The 23,833-nt window shown below is 37.6% G+C and overlaps 1 protein-coding gene across 1 annotated transcript in view; it reads right to left on the reverse strand.

Annotated features, from left to right (window-relative positions):
- Window positions 1-4,754: 4,754 nt before the first annotated feature.
- ednra (endothelin receptor type A) overlaps window positions 4,755-23,833 on the reverse strand; it is a 50,523-nt gene continuing 31,444 nt past the window's right edge. Inside the window, 5 exon segments of the mRNA NM_001078807.1 lie at window positions 4,755-7,117; window positions 11,987-12,095; window positions 12,858-12,991; window positions 13,951-14,103; window positions 20,907-21,105. Coding sequence (NP_001072275.1) covers window positions 6,980-7,117; window positions 11,987-12,095; window positions 12,858-12,991; window positions 13,951-14,103; window positions 20,907-21,105 — 733 coding nt within the window. The 3' untranslated portion in view covers window positions 4,755-6,979.

A 23,833-nucleotide genomic window follows, 5' to 3' on the forward strand; every position in this document is an offset into this window, starting at 1 on the left:
CACCACATGATTTTTATAGTATGGCAGCTTCTAAACATATCTATCATTCCTAATATACAGAGGTACCCAGTAATTTAAATTGAAGCCAAGACCCACAGGAAACACAGGATTAGGATAGAATTTATGTTATGATAGATTCTTGCTTACTATACCTGCCAAGACAACAGAGCCCTACAGGCAGTAGCACCCGTACACCCATGTGTTCTTGGTTTTCTTTAAAACAAGGGAGAAGTCAGATGCATGCTCTGTCTGTCTGTTCAACATGAGCCATGCAAATATTGCCGGATTTCAAACTGGGAATCCAGAACCCGCCTCCCATCCCATGCCCCTCCTCCCATCCCATGCCCCTCCTCCTCCATTCCCCCCTTCCCATGCCCCTCCTCCCCATCCCTCCATCCCATGCCCCTCCTCCCCCATCCCCAGGATTGCGCTCAACTGCATTGTTTTAGCTCACACACGGAGCACTGGGGATTAAAGTCCAGGTGTGGCTGGTCAGCCCCTATATTTGTGCCACCCTAGACCTTGCCACAAATCCGGGCCTACATGCTTGTATTGAATATGCAGTTCCTTTGCAGTTACGCTTGGTTTTTACCTGCTGGGTTATTTTAAGTAGAAATTGCTGGGATATGGCTCACAAGGCATTTAATTGCCACTACAGAGAAGCAGCTGCTGTGAATCTTCACTGGTCCTTTCATTTTCAGTGATGTTTCAAGTAACCCCAAAACTAATTTTGCCGTTTGGATATCCCTCCCTGAGCTATACAGTAACAATGAACTTCATTTATTTGCAAAGCGCTGTCTTGTCATGCATAACAAAAAAGAACTAGATCATTTTACAGGGGTTTAACTTTGAGAGGAAATCTGATTAATGGGCTCATATGCCAGACGCAATGGATTGTGGCTGCAAGATTGCAAATGCCGCTAATTATTAGATAAAAACAATCAATAAGCCCAACATATTTCCAGCATAAGAAGCTTTTTGTTGGATAAAACCAAACAGAAATGAAGGCGTCACAGTGAATATAATTCCACAGATGAAAGTTATAAGGACAACGAGATCAGTGTATCTGTTATGTTGTGCTGGTTGAACTACAATTACATATATTTTGAAGGCATATGTTTGGGGTCACTGCAATAAACCACTGATTGCAATAAATCATGACTTCACTGTATCATAAACAAAACAAGAGACAAAAAATGTCTTTTCAGGGCTCTAACTTCCCATAACAACATTTGAGAGGTCAATTTATCCACCCCCCAAGGGATTTCATCATAATAAATATACATATAATTTTTTTTTTTTTTTAAATAAGAACATACTTAAAACATTGAAAACTAAGTGCAATTTGAATAGACACTCAGGCTTTGGCAAAGAGCACTAATAAAGGGTTATATACGAACACAGTCACAAGTGTTCCAATATGCTGATGATATTCATTCATTAAATGTCAAACAACTGCTTCTTGCACTTTCGTATTGTTGCGCTAAGTGCCGTTTGTCTCTTCTGCATAATCATGTGCAAGTGCATCTTCTGATACTGGGGCACCCTGGTGCTGCTCCCACTCTCAACATGGCGGTAGGCTTCCCGCAGCAGTTTGTGTTTAAAAAAGTTAGCTGCATCTTGCACCTGGACTGTCATTTTCATGAATCGGACTCAACTTCCCACAAAGTGGGGAATTGTACTGCAATTGTACTGTAAATCTGTAATTGCACTTTGCATGCTGCACTGTATTTGTAAATGACCTTATAATCTTATACAGATATGGGACCTTGTTATCCTTTCCGTAATTTGGATCTCCATAACTTATGTCAAAAGTTAAGCTAAAAATCATTTAAATATTAAATAAATCCAATAGGACTGTTTTGCCTCCAATAAGGATCAATTATATCTTAGTTGGGATCAAGTACAAGGTACTGTTTTATTACTACAGAGAAAAAGGAACTTTCTGGATAACAGGTTTCCAGACAAGGGATCCCATTCCTGTACCACGCTTAATAGCAATGTTGTTTTCTATTAGAAAATTACTTTGGATAAGGTTTCTCTGTTAACCTTATTTACTTTTTTTATTTTGTTATTGCCCCATCAAGTAGGATTGGTATCCAAACCAATCCCGAGTCTTTTAAAGCATTATACTAATTATCTTTTCCATTTATACACCTTGGACATTGCTCTTGTGGCGTATGGTATGAGGTCATTGGTGGCATGGCCAAATGAAAGTGACCACAGATCATTGTGCAAATATTCAGCAAAATGAAAAGAGAGGAAGCACTATGGTGATCCTGCACGGCTCAGCCAAAAAGTAAGGGCTGAATCTACGTTGAAAGGACTAATTCACTGCCAGTAAGTTACCAGCTCTGTGTTAAGAGGGCCACCCTGCAAAGCTGCCTGTGATCCCCAGTGCAGTTATGGCAGCGTGTGCCCCAGCAGGGTAGGACTGGCCCGACCCCAGACCCGACCCCTGACGGCACTCCCCCACCCGCAGGTGCCACTCCCCCTGATGCGTTTCACTTACACACAATCAGTGGAAGACGTTGGGCAGTGGCTGAGGCCCCTGTTGAGGGGTTAGGGGGCGCGGATGGTGGCTGCACCTTGGGGGGTGCGGGGCCCCTAGGGAGGCAGCCCCGGTGAGCACTTCACCCCCCAGTCTGACCCTGTGCCCCAGTGTGTGAGCCCATTAAGGGCATTTAGATACAGATGTAAGTATAGGCTCAGACCCTTCATTAAAAGCACCTCAAATGCTCTTAGACACTTGCGTTTTACCCGCTGCTTTCCTGTGGTGATTCCCTCCTATGTTCCACCACAGGGGAGCAAAGGACAAAAAACAGCCCATTCTTTCTTATCGGACTGTACTCATTCAGGCACATGCAAGCGCAGAATGCAGGTGGAACGCTAATAGTCTGTCTGGCTGAAAGTAAAGGAGAGTTAAGTTTAACAAAATATTAGGCTAGACTATCTACAACTTTTGGTTCTCTATCAGCCCAAGACCACCACATCCCCTTAAAAATTTGTGTCCGAAAATGCGCCCCCCAGCTCCCCATCTTCTTTTCTGCTGATTCCCAAGTCAGATTCTCATTGCATTGCAGCATTATTGATTGATTTAGACTCAGTCCTGTAGTTGTTCTAGGGCATCTCTGACCTCACTTTTTATATAACAGATATAACCTCACTTTTTATATAACAGATATAACCTTACTTTTAGATGCCCAGAGGGCCCTGAGCATGTGCAGTTGCCTGACAAAATCCAATATAGGGAACTGCCTTGGACAGCTTTGAAGCCCTGAATTATTACTGGTACAGGGCTGTTGGAAAATGATACATACAGTTTGTGTGGTACAGTACATGTAATTGGTTTTTGGATGTAATTTGTATGTGTGATGTTTACGCCTTCTGTTGTACAGCACTGCAGAATATGTTGGACTTTATAAATATGTCCAACAAAAAATAATAATAATAATAATAATCTCTGTGTGTTAGAGTTTTAGTGGAAACTGCAGAGGTTTATTAGGTTCACAATGTAGCCTTAGTGCTAGAAGTAAAGTAACCTGACAATGTAGCCTTAGTGCTAGAAGTAAAGTAACCTGAATTGAGTGTGTAATCCCACCTTAAAATAAAGTGACAAAGAAAAAATTGTGTTTACCAAATTAAATTATATATATATATATATATATATATATATTATTTAAAATGGATCTCTCACAAATCGACTTATATGATAAATAGTCAGTTTGTACTGGGTTCCTGTAAGTGGACTTACGGGCACTGATTCCTCATAGCAGGTTTAAGGGAGAATATTTATCTGCACAGTCAAGTCATTAATGGACAGTGCTTCAAAATTATCAATACAAAATGCCTATAATTAAACAAAGGGTATAGTGGTCAGACATAGTTTCAAGCAACTATTGACTCGTTGTCAAGCTTGACAAAAACTGGTGGTGTTTTGAAATGTTGTTTTATTGAGTTAATAGAAGTGATGTTTATGGTGATTTGACTGACTTAGGTATAGCAGCCATATAATCACTTTGTAACTTGTGCTTTTTATAAATATATATGTGATATAATGTTCTGGCTAAGATGCAGGCAGTTTTCCATTTAAAGAGCAATCTGCAGGTCGCTGCACTCTGAAATGCCAAAATGCGGCTATTTGTGCACACTGAATTGCACTGTAAAAAGTGCAAAAAAAATGGCTGATTGTGACCTTTTTTTTGCATTTTGCACACTGCGTTTCAGTTCCCAAATGAGGCCTTATTTAATGTAAGCTTACCAGGTCATGTGAAGAACTTGGTACCCTTCTAGAAATTGAACTCAGAAGGGCTGCACTGATTACGTTTCACGGAAACTTGGATTTACCAGAAGTGCTGTAGATTTTTGAAATAACATAGTAACCCTAGCTTCTTGTTGCTATCATTGTAATCATTCCAGACTCTTTTCATAGCACTGAATAGAACCATCCCCAGAAGAATATTTCTTCTTTTCTTTTAGGTGGGACACATGGCTTTAGTAAAATCTGATATGTTGAGGAGTTTTTAATAGACCCAAGGAATGCTGCTATATGTGGGAAAACTTATACATCAATTTGTATTTGATACCACCCACTCTGAGCAAAATTTTCACCCAAGAAACACATTCTGGGAATTGCAGACATTACATATTGAAGCAAAACTGTTTCTAAATAGCTACCAGACCTTGGAAATCTGCTTTTGCAGTCACCCGTATGACTTATCATGTATTATGATGAAAAAAAAAATACCATACTGTAGAGCATATTCATTTTTTCTTTATTAGAGCCAAATATGCTCTAAATGAACAAGTGCATGACAACATACACAGCCATATATCAAAACTGTTCATGTAAAAAAGAGATTCTATATATGAATATGAACTTTATAGCTTTTAATGCATTTACTGTATCTAACATTCACTTAACAATTGCCCATGACATAACTTGTGCCTGTTGAATAAATTACAATTTGAAGACCTTCAATAAGCCAACAGTCATGTCAAAAAGTGTTACAGTTCTACATACATAAAGTGTGAGGGGTTGTTATGCTGGAAGATAATGCCATTGTACTTCCATGTTGAAATCCTATGACTTTTTCTTTCTACTTATAGAAGACCTTTATTGACTGTGTTAGCAGAAGCATACCTACAGCACCATGGTTCTCCAATGCAGATTTTTTCTTGTCACCCCCAAAAACATATTCTCCATAATCACTCCTGGTTTTTCATCCATAACCCCAGTCCCTAAATTTGGGATTGTGCACTGACCCTTTTAGCTGCACTTTTAATTTTATTGTGCCCATTTTATAACCAATGTTGCTCCCCCAGGCTTTGGGGCCTAGTTGTAGTCACAACCCCTCCACTCCCTGTAACTATGCTCCTGAGTGTAATGCAAGGAATTCCACGATTCCATGAGCTTCAGATTGATATCTATTGTCCTACCTGGGGAAATGGCTCAGAAATAATATAATAAATAGCTATTTGGGGCTTCTACATATACATGCCCATAACCATTATTGTAGAGAACTGTCTAAAAGATTACATAGAAGACTGTTATTAATACTTAAAAAAATAGTATATACAGAATTTTACATGTGTTTTAAATGCAGAGAGAGTAAATTACAAAATTATATTTTTATATTCTTTATACATCATTAAATAGTCTCTTAATTGCTTTTGTACATAACAATAAGCAAGCCAGATGTCTTCTTAGAGGAACATTTCCTATTGAAATGTTGTCTCCGCTTTCAGTTTATCAATGTGCCGTCCGTGGTGGAATGTTCTAGCCATAAAGTATTTCTTCATTTCACATTGAAAAAAAAATGCACTTAAGATTCTATTACACTATTGATGTTTTGACTTCTTTAAAGTGGTGTGAGTATGGAACATTCACCCTGATTCTCTAATGAGCGTTTTGCATGGTTAAATGTACTAACATTGTAAACAGACATCATTCACTGCTGAGCGCAGATATTCTATACAAATAGAGATTGAAAAATGAATAAAACATTCATTTCCTCTTTGGAGTAAGTTAAGCTGAGCACTGTTTTATGTGACTCCAAAAGCCTGATTAAACAGCTACATACATTTTTCCATATACAAAGGATAGAAAATAATGTTTCATATGGCAGAAAATGCAAACCAGCTTTAATAACAACCAAAAAAAAAATTCCGTAAATGAACTGTAAGTGGATATAATTTGTGTTTACCTGAACACTTTGGGACTTGTGCATTGGGTATCATCAAAGGAATTTCTTTGTTTAGTTAATAGAATATTGTGGTTTCTCCCGACATGCACTTTCAAAACCCACTATCTACAGAAAGCAAGGCTCCAGATTACGAAGTGCTATAAAACACGCTTTTTAAATTTTTTGGCAAAAAGTCCAACATTTTTCTTACTACCCAGCATTTTACATTTGGGACAAAATGTCAGCACGACACATGCTCGAATGCTTCAACATTCCACTGTGCTCAAATAAAAATATATTTTTTAAAGAGTTATGGTATTAAATAGAAATGGATCTATACAGTTATAATATTATATATAATAACTCAATAGAAATACTGCAGTCTGCTTAAACTCCTTTAAACACTGTTGCTAGCATGGCCTGTAAAGCTTTCCAATATATCGGGACACTTGTCTCAGTAATTCGAGAGAGAACTGGCAAATGAATTCCTTCATGTTTATCGTGTAATGAAAATGTTTGCAGGCCAGTAAAAATGTCTCTTTCCAAAGGGCAGGAAGATTCATAGAGACAGTCCAGCTGTGCGCATATGCTGGGTGTGGAAGGTGAAGACTGTATTACAGCCAATAAGAGAACAGATGGGTGGAGCTTAAATACAGAAAGAACCGTCCGTAATGGAATGAAGATGCAAACACCGCCAGCAGGATCTTTGTTTCTCTGACACTCTTTGTGGATTTACTGTAAGAAGCAGCCACCTGTGAATTTCATGGGAGGTTTCACGTTATTCAGGGGTGGGGCTAATTGATGCTGTCCTTGTGAATGCTCCTATCTGCACCGTAGTAATTTTGCTCATGGTTTTTCCACTGGATGCTTGTTACATTCATGGGAGCTGTATTAATATGTGTCTTGGACTGGCAACAACAGCAAAGGCATGACTGAAACAAAAAAAAGAAAAAAGGATAAACATCAAATGTGTAAAGAAATTGGGACATCTGTGTTTTTCTGTATCATGCACTAAAGCAATGCTGATATATTTTTTACAGATTGAAGCCAGTGGAGGTCATTTATCAACTTATCAACACTGGGCAAATTTGCCCATGGGCAGTAACCCATGGGAACCTATAAGTGTTGCATATATTATTCTACATGCAGCTGGTCTAAAAAAGCCAGTTTTTAAAAGCCACTGATTTGTTGCTATGGGTTACTGCCCATGGGCAAATTTGTCCAGTATTAATAAAACAGCTTCAATCTTCTGCCAGCTCTCTAATACATAACTAAGCTAGATTCTGCTTACCCATTTCCCGTTTGCTTGGCATGTGGTGGGTTTTAGAGGCTAAAGCAGTAATGAAACAGTATCCTACAGGGTATTTGTACTGACCACAAGCTTGGGGTAACAGTGACAATATGTGATACTGGTATGTACGACTAGTCTGGATACGGCAAGGAAATATTCTTAAAGGGTTTCTAAACCAAAACAGAACACAGAACCACACAACACAGAACCCCCTAATATACCTATAACTGTAATCTGTTCCCAAAAAAATGTATGAATAAATACATTTTTTCTGCATCATTTGAAATCATGGCAGGGGAGGAGGCGCTAAAACACTGATGTAACAAATTGTAACAATTTCTCCACGGGTTACAGACAGAATGCAGGGACTACATAATCCACAATGCATTACACTGTGGTGTTCCTTTTCCTGTTGACATCATGTGTGCAGGGAATTGTGGGTGATGGAGTTAGCTGAAGGCAGGCTGACTTTTGCTTTGTTTGGCCTCTTGTTGGTATAACCCTTCTTTTTAGGTGTTCTAAATGTGTTAAATGAACATGCATGTTTTCAGAATGGGGTAGTCTTATAGTTTAATAGGCAACATTAGTCTTTGCATTCGGATGTTGAAACAAATATTTGCACTGGTCCTTGATATCTTGATATGTTCATGCAAAACGTTATGTAAAATAACATTAATAATCTAATCCCAACACTCTCATTTTCTGCCTTGTGCTGCCCTGGCATTTTGCAAAGAAAGAATTTGGCATAAAATAAAAACCCAAGGCTTGATCTCTGTTTTGATAAAGAAATCTTGGCCATATCCAGACTGAGTGTGCTAACTTTTGCCAGTCTGCTTTTGGATTTACTGCATATATCTAGTGCTTCCACGCATAAACATTTTCTTTGCAGTAAATCCCTGAATACCCTGAAATATGATAGGGTAGCATTTCACTTTTTATTTTCTACTATGTATTACTTCTTATTCTTAGCCTGAGGGATAGGTACTGACTGTGCTTTAGAGTTTACACATTTGGTCAAGCAGGGCTGACAATACCAAAAATGATAGGTTTTTCAATTTCTAAATTCACATTAAAGCCATTTATTTGTTTGGCTAAGCATCAAAATCTGTGCTGAATGTTTGCAGTCTAAGATACCCCGAAACAATAACAGATCCTGCTGAGCACTTTGTACCAAGAATTTCATTGAGGTAGAACACATGGATGGTGTAGTAGTGCAGGGAGAGATTCAAAACAGGCTCTGGCATTTCAGGAACACAAAGGCCCAAACAGCCCCCCACAGGCCTAATAAACAGTGAATGTCTATGGCATATTACAGCGGTCCCTTTGGCATTGGCCAGAATCTACAAATAGGGTTGTCACCGGGCAAGTAATTTACCAGCCTGGCCAGTAAAATACCAGCCAAGTCTGTGGTCAGTACATAGTTACATAGTTACATAGGGTTGAAAAAAGACCAGTGTCCATCAAGTTCAACCCATCCAAGTAAACCCAGCACACCTAACCCACACCTAACAATCTATACACTCACATACATACACTATATATACAACCACTAGTACTAACTGTAGATATTAGTATCACAATAGCCTTGGATATTCTGATTGATCAAGAACTCATCCAGGCCCCTCTTAAAGGCATTAACAGAATCTGCCATTACCACATCACTAGGAAGGGCATTCCATAACCTCACTGCCCTCACCGTGAAAAACCACCTACGCTGCTTCAAATGGAAGCTCCTTTCCTCTAATCTAAAGGGGTGACCTCTGGTGCGCTGATTGTTTTTATGGGAAAAAAGAACATCCCCCAACTGCCTATAATCCCCTCTAATGTACTTGTACAGAGTAATCATGTCCCCTCGCAAGCGCCTCTTTTCCAGAGAAAACAACCCCAACCTTGACAGTCTCACCTCATAGTTAAAATCTTCCATCCCCTTAACCAGTTTAGTTGCACGTCTCTGCACTCTCTCCAGCTCATTAATATCCTTCTTAAGGACTGGAGCCCAAAACTGCACTGCATACTCAAGGTGAGGCCTTACCAGGGACCTATAAAGGGGCAAAATTATGTTCTCATCCCTTGAGTCAATGCCCTTTTTTATACAAGACAGCACTTTATTTGCTTTAGTAGCCACAGAATGACACTGCCTGGCATTAGACAACTTGTTATCAACAAAAACCCCTAGATCCTTCTCCATTAAGGAAACCCCCAACACACTACCATTCAGTAGATAGTTTGCGTTTATATTATTTCTACCAAAGTGCATAACTTTGCACTTATCAACATTGAACCTCATTTTCCAGTTTGCTGCCCAGTTATCTAATTTTGTCAAATCGCTCTGCAAAGCGGCAGCATCCTGCATGGAACTTATAGTTTTGCACAATTTAGTGTCATCAGCAAAAATAGAAACAGTACTGTCTATGCCCACCTCCAGGTCATTAATAAACAAGTTAAAAAGCAAAGGCCCAAGGACTGACCCCTGCGGTACTCCACTAACCACACTGGTCCAATTAGAAAATGTTCCATTTACCACCACTCTTTGTACTCTATCCTTCAGCCAGTTCTCTATCCAATTACAAATATTATGTTCTAGGCCAATATTCCTTAATTTGATCATTAACCTTCTGTGAGGTACTGTATCAAACGCTTTAGCAAAGTCCAAGTAGATGACATCAACTGCCATTCCAGCATCGAGGTTCCTGCTCACCTCCTCATAAAAGGCGACTAAATTAGTCTGGCAAGATCTGTTACGCATAAAACCATGCTGGCACAAACTAATAGTATTGTGAACTGCAATGTATTCAAGTACCCTATCCCTTATTACCCCTTCCAAAAGTTTTCCTACTACTGATGTCAGACTAACAGGCCTATAGTTTTCAGGCTGAGAACGGGATCCCTTTTTAAATAACGGCACCACATTAGCAATCCGCCAGTCTCTTGGCACCATGCCAGACCTCAATGAATCCTGAAAAATTAAGTGAAGAGGTTTGGCAATCACAGCGCTCAGCTCATTTAATACCCTGGGATGAATCCCATCCGGCCCTGGACCTTTGTTTACCTTTACATGTTCAAGTCTCTTTTGAATTTCCTCCCGAGTGACCCATGCGCCAGTAGCTAAATTACTAGAACTGGGCATATTACAAGGGAAGCCTTCATTATCTGGCTCCTCAGATGTATAGACAGATGAAAAATAAGAGTTCAAAATTTCAGCTTTTTCCCCGTTCTCATCAATCAACTTACCCCCCCGTGATAATAAAGTTCCCACCCCTTCTTGCTTCATTTTTTTACTATTCACATAATTAAAAAATAATTTAGGATTCTTTTTACTCCTAGCTGCAATATCCCTTTCCATTTCTATTTTAGCTTGCTTGATAGCTTTTTTGCATGCTTTATTTGCTTCCTTGTACCTGATGAAAGTTTCACAAATGCACCTACTTATTTAATTGGCAAGGTAGCAACCCTATCTACAGTTTGCCAGTCCGGACTGCCCCTGACACTACACAGGAAGTTGACCAAGAACCAAGGGACAGGAAGCTACAGAGTAAAACTTTGACTCTTGAGATCTTTACTCGGTAATGGCTGTAGCTCCAGACTCATGTAGAAGCCCTCTGCCTAAAGTACTTCAGAACAATCATTTTAACCTGATATTTGTTTAGGCATTAGTTTCCATCTAGTAACTTCACATTGTGAAACAAGAAAATGGCTGCTGAACAGAGTAAATGTCAGACTGATATAATAAGTCATATGAATGTTTAGACTATAACAAACTATTATGGTGTGTAATTGTATAGGATAATTATTGATGACGTTTTAAACAAAGCCACCAAATACTATTTCATCTTTGCTAAGAGTTTGATCTGTAGCATGTACAGTGCAGTAAATGCTACAGTCAGTAGTATACACATACTTTAGATGTATGGATGACATAGTGTGTGCCAAGCTCATAATTTTTCAAGCATATATGGAAATGAAGCAGTGTTCAAGAATTGTATCTGTGTAAAAGGAAGAGTGAAGTCTTGTTTTGCAGTGTAACTGCTATATATATATATAAATTTAGAAAAAGCCCATACAAAGAAATATGTGTTATACTTTTATATCACATTTACAACTGTTTTTACTTTTTAGCTTATAATAACAAAATATACAGTCACTGCCTTCTAAACGTTTGAATAAGCACTCCATATGAAGCAGACAGGGATCATTTGTGTAAATAGATCCCATTATAAAGAAGTCAGTTGCCCACAAAAATGTCATTGTTTTGGATTAAAAGAATGTTTTTATTTAGCTGCTGTTTGTGGGAACTCTTATTGCAGTCCTATAAATATATATGTATATAAAATCAGTAATGGTTTGCTTGTAAACTGGAGTATTCTACAGTTATAATCAGCTAAAGTACACCATATATATGTGTATACTATGCTAGTGAGGGCTTGTTCACTTGTTTGTATTTCATACAATCAGGTGCTGGAACAATAGATATTTTTTTAATGCACAGGATAATGAATACTTGTCTACTTACCTGGAAGCAGTTTTTAAATTTCTTGCTCACAAAATAGAGAGCTATAGGATTGATACAGGAGTTGAGCGCTGCTAGGTTAATACTGATGAAATCCATTACCAACAAAAAGCTAAAGAATAAAACAGAAAATGTATTCATTAATGTTTGCAGAAACCCCTCTGCATGCCAATTTTACAAGAAGAGCAAACACAGCCGTATACTGAATGGTTTAAAGAGGTTTTCACTGTAAAATCTCCTTGTATTTTATGTGACTGAAAAATGAATATATAATGTTTCCTGTTATTAGGATAGTTTGCATGGTAGAATCCAGCTCCATTTCCCATTGACTCCATTTTAATTAAATAATTCACATTTTTAAAAATGATTTTCCTTTTCTCTGTTATAATAAAACAGTACCTTGAACTTGATCCCAACTAAAGTAAGATTAATCCGTATTGGAATCAGAACAATTCTATTGGGTTCAAGAAAATCCCTGATTCCAAGCATTCTGGATAACAGGTCCATGACAGGTAATGTATGTGTAGCACACAATACATGCATAACTGCTGATGTTGATTTCATTACAAGGGCATGGAAACACAGCATGAAATGGCTGTGCGTACGAACCCTAAAGCTCCAATATATGGCAGTCATTTCCCATAATGTTAAATTTATCATAACATGAAGGATAGTTGCTAAGCAATCCTATTGAGTCTTTTAATTTTAAATAATTTTGAATAGGTTTTAAGGAAAGGCCCTTATCTAACAGACTCCAGTTCCTGAGCAATTTGGATAATAGATCCAATACCTTGGAGTTGGTAGGCTTTCCTAGCTGCATTCATCAATCCCATTTTGTCTATTTAATTATATGGTGAAGACTTTGAAACCTTACCTGAGGAGCTCACAGCGGCTGGGATCCAACTCGTTGTAAATTGTTTTCTTAATAATTCGACTGAGATGTAACGGGAACCAGCAAAGGGCAAATATTACTACCAGGCAGAAAACGGTCTTTGCAACTTCACGGCGCTGCAGTAAACATTAATCAGTAATTAATACTGGACAAAATGTGTATAGTCCTTATATATATATATGTACTGTATATAAAAAAGGAGTATAAATTAGGGTTTGTCCCTGGTCGTGTCGAAACGTTGGAATTTTTTCAATAAAAACACTTTTTCTTTTGTATCAAGTCCCTGTGTGTGCGGCACTCTTTCTATTATATATATATGTGTACTGTATATAGAAAGGAGTATAAATTCTAAATTGCACTTTCTAAAATTCCCACAAGAAATTGTGGTAGAGATCCCGTACACTACATGGCTGGCCCGGCTGTCTTCCCTTAACCAAACCTGTTCACTGAAGTATAAAACAGCCTGAACTATCATGGAGATCCTAGATGGCGATGCTATTACATGGTGACCCTGTGGTCATGGGGAGACAGGGTGACCTAGACCGGGGGGTTTACTTCCTCTGCTGTTGCAAAAAAAAAGTCCCCACTCCCCACAACTCTCTGGTAGGAGCAGGGATTTATATGTGGGCTAGGGGATGGGGGCCAGGTAGGGATTTTCTACTCTGTTTTGGTCCCCTCTGGAAATGTTTTATTTTGCATGGGGGCCCAGGGCAGAGGTCAAAGGGAAATGTTCTTTTGACTTCCAGCTTTACAGCTATTGTACAGCAGCCTTTGCCCTGCAGGACAGGACTATATCCTTGCAGACAGTTAAAATAAAAGAGGTTGGATTCCAGACAGCTGAAGTTCTACAAATGCATAAAAGCTTAAGTACAAAAAAATGCTAAAAGCAGTTTATCAGTGAGTACATCTGTTGTTGTGCCTCGCCCCGCCCCCCCTTTCAAGTACAGCAATTTCCCAATTATTCCGATGCCTGTCAGTTTTGAATTTGTACTAATAAAAAGCTGTGTCCAAATACATATACCAGTAATAGTTAATCCGCACACTGCAAGAGTGATAGGGTAACAGCGTTATTTACCTGTTTCAGGTGCTCACTAAGAGCAATCCGTAGGCTTCCTTTCCTCTGGTGCAGCATTTCGCAGGTCATCATAGTATAAAACACCCCAGTGCAAGCCAAAGGCACACAAAAGTAGCACCCAAAGAGCCACCAGTCTTTTGCAACTTTGTAGAACTGCAAAGAAAAGAGAAAACAGGAATTAACCAAAAAGTTTCAGTTTTCTCATGCCACTACATCTTCTGCATCTTTCTGTCTCTCAGCTGCTCTTGGGCCATCTCTTCTTATCTTCCACTTCTGATTTTTATATGGTGTTCTGCAGGTTATTTTGGAATAAGACATGACAATTTGGTCCTGGCCTACAGAATCATTTTGGGAGATTGTAACTCTGTGTTTTCAAGCTGGCAAACACATGGTGCTAAAGTGCCCAAAACAGCCCTGTCTGACTTTTATGTGAAACATCTGAAATCACTTGTGTAAGTGCCTTGCAGGTAATGTGCATAGCAGTTAATCAGGGTGATCTGCAGCATTTTAGTGCTACCTGTTTGGGTTTCTTGAAACTATGGCATTTAGACAGAGTGTCCCACCCTGTGTGCTATTGGCCTTAAAATTCAGCTTATATAAAATACTATTAAACAGTTAAGTATTGCGTGCCTATATCACATTTGAAACTTGTATGGAATGAGTTATCTCAAAGGGGCCCTAAAAAGGGGGTCTCTCCTGTATTACACAACCCAAATGTAAAAATTGTTATACAGCATCAGACTTGCCCCCATGAATACCAAACTGGCTTATATTTTATATATTTAGCCCTGACATATTACACTGCTTTTTGCATAGAAAGATGTGATTGCTCTGGGACTAATAGTTGTAGCTTATACATATTGATCTCCATGGTATATGATTGCTAGAGCATTAAAAGGGGGCACGTAAACAGTTATCAGTTGAAATGAGTAATGTTTAGTCAGTTTTTAGTAACTAAGATCAACTTTCATGTCTAATCAGTGGAGGGGCCAGAATCATAAAGGGATTTTAAAACCTGCATACAAAACAAGGAAGCTGGGTTTGATGATCGTTGTTGGCCCCTCCACACGTCGGCTCTTGGAGTGACAGGGGTGAAAGATCAGTATATACTTCATTTAGACTAAGATGGGGTTTTCTGACCTTCTTAATATCCACTACATAAAGGTCCCCTGGGAATTCTGGAATGTGAAAGCCTCTTAAAAATAACCTAGAGGCAGAGACCAAGAGTCATTTCATTCAGATAATTGCTGCATTGTGGTGTCTTGCTGATTTTAAGGAGAGCTAATACTTTTCTTTAACAAGATCACTTTCTACAAGGCTTTTAAGGTTTATCCTGTCTCTATTTAACAGTCATTTATTGTACAACCAAGGGGAACACAGTATATAATGCCATTATTTTCGTATCTGATATTACTGCAAAGTATAGCCACCCAGTAGATATTGTTTCCCTTCCATTTAGCTACATTGAAACACAGTACACAGTACACAAACACAAATAATTCAATTTTTTTTTTAAATGATCTCCTGTTCGTCTGTTATAATAAAAAAGTACATTGTATTTCATCTTAAATAAGCTACAATTAATCCTTATTGGAGGAAAAATAATCCTATTAGTTTTAATTAATGTTTATATAATTTTTTATTATTCAAATTATGGAAAGATCCCTTATCTAGAAAACCCCAGGTCCCAAGCATAACATAACAAGTCTTATATATAATTATATATATTATATATATAATCTTATATATATATATGCTTATGGTACAAGTATAGAGTCCCTGATCCAAAAACCCGTTATCCAAAAAGCTCTGAATTATGGGAAGGCTTCCCCATTGTCTCTACAATAAGCAATTCAAAAGGTTGAAAAAAAAAACGTAAAACCAATACAATTTTTTGAATAAACTTATTGGAAAGTTACTTAGATTTACATTTTCTTTAAGTGTGCAAAAAAAATTTTGGGTGGAGAACCATCATTTGAAAGATAGCATACCATATATTTATAATTACCTAAATGATTGTGTTACCCTGTTGGGGATGTCAATAGTGAAAATAGTGACATTTACTTAAGTGCAAAAGGCAACGTTTTCCATCCACAGGCTTGATAAAGGGCTGAATTAAATCCTGAAACATTGCCTTTTGCACTTAAGTAAAAGTCACTATTTTCAAAATAACTGGAGTGCTGCTGTTTTCACTATTGATATTGTTTTACCCGGGCAGAGGGTACAGTGTGCACCTGGGGCTACAAGAAGCTGTTTTTCCACCATGTAGCACACCTTAATTGATTTAATTCCCTGATGGAGGATGGTTACACTGATGCAATCAATATAAAATCTCTTAAATCTCTAATGAATATCTAAAACTGAGAACCACCATATCCCTTGCCTGTGCTAATACATTCTGCATAGATACAACAGCACAATTTATTTATCTGGGTTCTAGAGATTATTCTTTATTTGTATGGCACTGCTATATTCCTCAATGCTTTACAGAGATTATACATCTTTCAAACACAATAGGGACAATTTTATCAGGAGCCAATTAACCTGCCTGTATTTTTATGGGGTGTGGGAGGAAAGGAGTACCCCAAGGAAAACCCACCCAAGCACGGATTGAACACAAGCAGTATGGCAGTTGCCACTAGCATGGATAAATACACATATGACAAGACAAATGCTCGCTGTAAAGGGTAAGCTTACCATAAATAAAATGTAAATCCTACATAAAACAGGGCACATTATAACAGGACCCAAATATTGCTAACCCTGCTAGTTATATATAAACCAAATTAACAGTCACATAAAATGTCAAACCTTGAAAACATAGTCAAGGACAGGAAGCACTGTGCCCACATAGTTCCATTAATTCAAAAACCCATCTGGCACCCATGTAATAAGTGTTGTATAAAATGCGACAATTCAGCAGTAAAATTCTGACCAACAAAATGTTAGGACTCATCATTATACAGTAAATGCAAATTGTCTGTGACATCAATAGATGTGGAAATAGGGGCTAACGTGGATGGTGACCCTTGAGGGCTTCAGTGCTTAAACAAATAAAGCTGTGTGGAGAGCCTGCGACTGATTAAATGCAGGCAATGAACAGCGCACCCATCTCATTTTACATGAGGGCTTGACTGAAGAGAAATAGACATCCTTTTGTTATCCCTACCGGTCCAGCTGGAAACAGTTTTCAACAGGAAATGTGCATTCAGAGCGACTTTCTTTATGCAGCAAGATACTATTTAACATTCATTGGCTCTTGCATAGTGTGCGCGCTATGATTTAGTTTCAACTTCTAGCGGTATGTGTAACCCTGAGGGTACATGCGGCAGAACAGGGGGTACTGATGAATTAGTTCAGCTTAATTAAAAACACCACTCTCCGTCTGCTATACTGAATACGTTTGGGGTGCATCTTGTACTTGGAAGGAAGAAGGCATGGCTACAACGAACATACAGGAAAATGGTTAACCAACTGCGATTTATTAGCACTATGCATACCCTACAGTCCAAAGCAATCAGTGGTTCGCTCTTCTACTCTGTTACACCACATCCTGCAAAATGGGCCAATTGTTACAACTTTTTTTTAAAGTAACTATAGCATCTGGGACCAATATCCTGATAAAAACGTTAATGAAAGACAATGTTAAGGACTCAGAATAAAAGAGACAAAGTTTTCAAGGTACATAAATGAAATGCTTTTTTTCAGGCTTTGTTTTAGAGTAAATACAACTATTTCTTATAGCTGACACATGCATTAGTGATTGAGAATAATGAATTATACTGTACAATGCACTACTGTTGGCTTTGTGTGCAACATGAGTGAAAATAGTATGAAATAATACACAGGTATGGGATCCCTTATCCAAGCCTGTCTCCCATAGACTCCATTTTAATCAAATCATTCAGAATTTTAAAACTGATTTCCTTTCTCTCTGTAGAAATAAAACAGTACCTTGTTATTTATCCCAACTAAGATATAAATAATCCTTATTGGATGCACAACAATCCTATTGGGTTTAATTAATGTTTTATTGATTTTTTTAGCAGACTTAAGGTATGGAGATCCGAATTACGGAAAGACCCATTATCCGGAATACCCTTGGTCCTGAGCATTCTGGATAATGGGTCCCATACCTGTAATAAGGTATGCACACTGATCATTTATTACTATCCTCCTCTCTCAAAAATCTAAATGGAGTAGTAAAAGCAATTCCAAAGTCTTATTATATTCTGGTATTCATATGAAAGTTTTTTGGCCTCCATTCCTAAAGATTTCTACTAATGAAATGAAATGTACACTTATCCCTGTAGCTGCACTGTGAGCCAATATCTGGGCCTTTTTTAGATCTAACATTTTAGGTGCTAAATTACACAAATGTGATTTTTCTCTAGTATCCAATCAGAACTTGCCATTCATTTTTTAACATGAAGTAGAACGAAATAGGGCTCGAGACTGAATAAGTTCTGAGAACCTCCCATACAAATCATACAGTCTCTTTCTTTTACAAGATTGCCATACCTGATGCTTTACAAAAGTATTCACCCAGATTATCCTCATTTTATTACAGTTGGGGCCCTTGGATTGTTCTAAAAAAGGCTTGTTCTCCATTTGATTCCTTTGGGTTTGATTTTGATATAGTGTGGTTTTCTGTTTGCATCTGTATTCCAGAGTGAATGAATAATCAATCTGCGCTATCACCCACTGTATTAAGTTAACCACTTATTCATTTCATATTCATGAATCTGTTTATTTGCGGAATTGTCAAGAATGGAATTATGATACCACAAGGTCAGCATGTTCCTTAGAATTGTTTGCTTTATTAATTGCAGTACAGATATTTGATGTATTATACAGAATGCTTGTGACCTAGGGTTTTCTGCATAATAGATTTCCGTAATTTGGATCACCATACCTTAAGTCTGCTAAAAATCTTTTAAACATTAAATAAGTGCAAAAGGACAGTTTTGCCACAAATATGGATTCATGCAGCTTAGTTGGGATCAAGTGCAAGGTACTAATTTATTATTAGAGAATTTTTTTTTTTTTAAATTTAGAATAATTTGCTTAACATGGAGTCTATGGCAGATGGCCTTTCTGTTATTCAGAACTTTCTGGACACCAGGCCTCTGGATAACATATCTATGTATATTTCCCAATGCTTTTATCTGTTTTGCATTGCATCTCTATTTAACTGAAAGCTGTTTTTCAACATATTAAGGAGGAAATTTCTATTGAAATGACATATTCAGTAAATGGCAGTGCATTTTAACATTATTATGGGAGAGCAGAGCAACAGCAAAGTTATATTTTAAAAATAAAATATAAAATAGCATAGGAAAATGTGGGTGCATTTTTACATCTGGCAGTCCCTCTTTCATGGTTCTGACTACATCCATTTATTAGGTGCTTTTGAGCATATATGATGGCTTATCTGTTTTGGCTCACATGAGTTAACAAATAGTTGGTAATGCCCAATAATTTAGCTAGTGACTTATGCTAAACTAGATCTGTTGCAGAGATTGTCATTCATTTGAGGGAAGTTACTTCATCTCTTGTTAACAATTCCTATTGAATAGATTTTCTCTGGTGACCCTTGCAGTATATAAATATGGGAAAATATCAAAGAATGTGACCCTAACTAGCGACTGCTATACATCCTCCATGCATCAGTCTTTTTGGTGTGATCAAAAGGCCTATTCAGCATGAAATGAATCACACAGAAAATCCTACATTTCAAAGCTCCATACTGTAACAGTTGACCCCTCATTAAAGTAATGATTTATGGGTTTCCCAATGTCTTAAGGCTGTTTATTTCACCGAGCCCTGCCTACTTCTTCCAAATTGCTCAGTTTATATTTCTCTTTTTCTCTGTAGCTAAAATTGTCTCTTTACCTGCCTATATATAGGGCTTATTTACAATGAGCAAAATAATCGAAACCAAAAATATTGGTTGCCCTGGGTTTGTGCAGAGTAGTAGCAATGTCTGCTGCCAAAAACAGGCAATGGGCAAGATAGCAGCCGTGGAAAAGGCCACTGGGTACTGAGTTGTATAATGGCAATTGAATACAGAAATGCAATAATCAATAAGCATTTCACAGTAGAAAGCATTATTTTCTGATTTCTCTTTTATAGGTAAAGCTATAAGTTGACTAAGTTGCCCCTGTTCTCTGCTGTCCAAAACAGAACACAGGTCTGTGAACATTCTGCAATAGAACTCAGTGTGGAAAGTGTAAAAAAAAATGGCCTGTTGCAGTCGTTTTTGCACTTTGCACTCTGCATTCTGCAACATAAATGACTTTTTGTTGTATGGAGTCCAAGCAAATGTTGGACTAAAAAAGGGCTTGAATTCTGAGAACCACTGTTCTTGGTCAACCACAGTCAACATGGGCCCACCTACAAATGAGAAACTGTGTTGAGATATAAATGCCATCTTATGTTAAGTTTCTGAGAAAATGCAAGGCAAAAGTGACATAAAAAAGTATGTGAAAAACTGTGCATTCAATAACTTGTATTTTAGCTTGGGTTAAGGGCAGAAATGCAAACGAGCATTAAAGGCAATCCCGTGACAGAGATGAGGAAATGACATAAAGCTATTTTCTTTCTATTTCTATTATCTTTCATTAATTAAATGCCAGCTTATTCTGCAGCTCAGAAAAAATGAAAAAGGATTCATTTCCATGAATTAAATTCACGTATTGCCATTGAGAAGTGGTTTTTGCACCTTGAAATTACAACATTGCAGAGCAAGAAGATAGTCCAGCAAGGTATTATTAGTATGATGTTTGCAAAAACATTACTTGTAAATCTAACCTAAATATTATTGACCCATGTTAATCATTTTAATTTCATGCATGTCTAACTTAAATATTAATTAAAACTTAATTATAATACATACTGTATCTACATCTGTATGCTGTTACCCATGCCATTTTATATTTAAGTTATAAACCTACCATCATAAATGGGCTTGTTGCGTGGAACATGCATGTTCGGAATTCTTCACCACGATACTCAAAGGGCACCATAACAAAGCCAATGGCTTCAGGAACTGCCAGGACAAAGGACAGAACCCAGATAGAGATGATTTCAATGGCTGTGATAAGAGGAATTCCGCTGCCTTGAACTCGGCTCCAGGATGCAACTGCTCGGTACCTGGAAAGCAAAATGAATCAATGTTATTATCCATATAACACACACACATAAATAGACAACACAGGGCTAATTGTTGGATCACATTAACAAAAAGGTTGCAGAAAGAGATTTTTAGACTGAAATAGTTGTACCTTTTTAACCAATTCTGCACTAGGGTTTAAATGGATGCAACAAAAACTTAAAAATGTAATGAAGGAGGAGCAGAGAGTGTGGATTATACAGCCACTCTGCAGTCTGGCATCTCTGTGTGGATACTTTAAGTTCTGCTACTCCCTGCATTAGGTCATCACAGTAAGGAGAAATAAAACCAAAGCATATGGATTTCAAGCAAATTGTTTTTGTTTTCCAAGAAGGTATTGGATTGATATCCCAATGAGGTTCACTCACAAATTATTTATAGTGTTCTCTCTCTTCTTACCCTTATCTTTTCCCAAATTCTTTATTGCCCTTTCTTGCTATCTTCTGACAGCTGCATTTGGTATCAGCAAATAGACATTTTTTAGGAGTCTGGAAGAGCACCAATGGTCACTAGGTGACCTGATTGCTTGAGTTTAGTCTATCATGTTAGTTGAGCAAAATAAACCTCACTTACACTATATAAAAATGTAAATCTTGTTTCCTTCAGTCTTGGAATAACACAATCATAGCAAGCAGGGCACTGCCATTTTGTGGGCACTGTTATTAAGGCAAGCTTTGTATCATGTCAAAATCTTGTATATGTAATAGAATGGAGGTCCAGATGCCCATACCCATGCACTGGCTACACAATTAGTCATTATTTTGTATATTATTTTAATTCTTTCATGGAAAACTATAAGTCCAAAACACTGTAGACATTTGTTTTTCAGATTCAAGTTTAGTGATTAGTGAATGTCATTTTGCAAAATTGCTGAAAACTTTGAGAAACAGCGAGAAAATTTGTGCAATGGGGCTGACTTTTTCATTCTTTATACTTGTCGGAGCCCCTTGGCACTTGGGCCACAATTAGTTCATGCTCTCAGCCTGACTTGTTAACACTCCTACCAAAGTTACTGGACCATGTGAAAACATAGAAGTGTCTCACTAGTGTAAGGTGTCTTTACCCACTTTACTTTTTATTGCCCCTATTTTTATGTGACATACTTAAAGAGATACTGACACCAGAAATAAAACATTTTTTTACATCTATAATAATATTGTACTTGCATGCTATTTATATTTTGCCTTAAAAGTACTTGCCTGATGGTTTTACTTTACCTATCCAATCCCCATGTTCCACTATAAGGGGGCAGCCATATTTGTGCAGCAGGAGTCCGTTACCATTAGAAGCTATAACTGACAGTCTGGAAAGGGACAGTCAGGTATAAGAACTTCAACTAACAATGACAAAAGCAGACCCATCAGGGAAAATGATCAACATGAACTATAGGTCATTTTCAATGTACATTAATATGTTGAGTAGTTTTTTAGTGTCAGTATCTTTAAACTTTAAATAATGGACCGCAATAGGAAGGTTTAATGAAAAGTGTGTGGGGGCTGAGGTTGGGCTGTGAAAAAGTGTGTGGGGCTAGAGCTTGGGCCTGGAAAGAGAGTTGTCAGATTTTTATTCAGGACTGCTGTAATGCTATAAAATGTTGATTAACACTACGGGCCCGATTCACTAAAGTCCGAAATAAGGAGTGCTATTTATAGCATGCGTTAAAAATCTTATTACTTCTTATTTTTCACTCGATTCACTAAAAGGACACTTGTCATAATTAAGAAGCGATGTTCTTGGCGTTATTTATCTTACAATGACATATTTTCAAGCAATATATTACGCAGGGCACAAGATATTACGCAGCGCGCGATATTTTACGCAGAGCGCAATATATTACGCACGTAACCATTACTTTCTGAAAACCACCATTTCCCTGAAAACTGGAGGATGCATCACTCTAGGGCCAACATATACGACTGCAAACTCCATGTTGTGTTGCCAATAGCTCATGAACTGCAATTTTCTTTAAGTACCGCCTACCCCAAGTAGGGTTAATATTCACACAGATTAACACGACATTTTGCACGTTTAACGTTTCATATGTGTTTGTGAATCATGCGTTAGTACTATTTCTATTCGCTAATTAACGCAATGCGTTTTTTTGGGGAAGCGATATGCGGATTAACACATGCGAAATGACTTTGATGAATCGGTACTTAATTATCGCATGCTTTTTAATGAAAAAAACTATGCGATAAAGTGAATCGGCCCCTATAAAGCTTATCGCATAGTTTTTTTCATTAAAATATGTCATCGTAAGATAAATAACGCCAAGAACATCGCTTCTTAATTATGACAAGTGTCCTTTTAGTGAATCGAGCGAAAAATAAGAAGTGATAAGATTTTTAACGCATGCTATAAATAGCACTCCTTATTTCGGACTTTAGTGAATCGGGCCCTACAAGTTTTATTAAGGATCTACACTAGCTATAATTTTGTAGCTTCTCTATTCAGAAGACTATATATATACCAAGTACATGGCTGCATGGGTCACTAAGTCTCTATGATCCTTGTTTTAGATAATGCTAACTGATTCCATAATCCCTCATCTTGAAGGGGTTCTTCAAAGAGCAATTCAATAACTCTGCCATTTAGATTCATTCCTATAAATACAGCTTCATTTTAATTGCTGCTAAAGTATCTTTGCTTTGAAGTAATTACCCAGATAACACATAAGATCATAAATATCACTCCTGCAAGGACCAAATA

The sequence above is a fragment of the Xenopus tropicalis genome, chromosome 1 (assembly GCF_000004195.4).
Source record: "Xenopus tropicalis strain Nigerian chromosome 1, UCB_Xtro_10.0, whole genome shotgun sequence".
NCBI classification, from domain to species: domain Eukaryota; kingdom Metazoa; phylum Chordata; class Amphibia; order Anura; family Pipidae; genus Xenopus; species Xenopus tropicalis.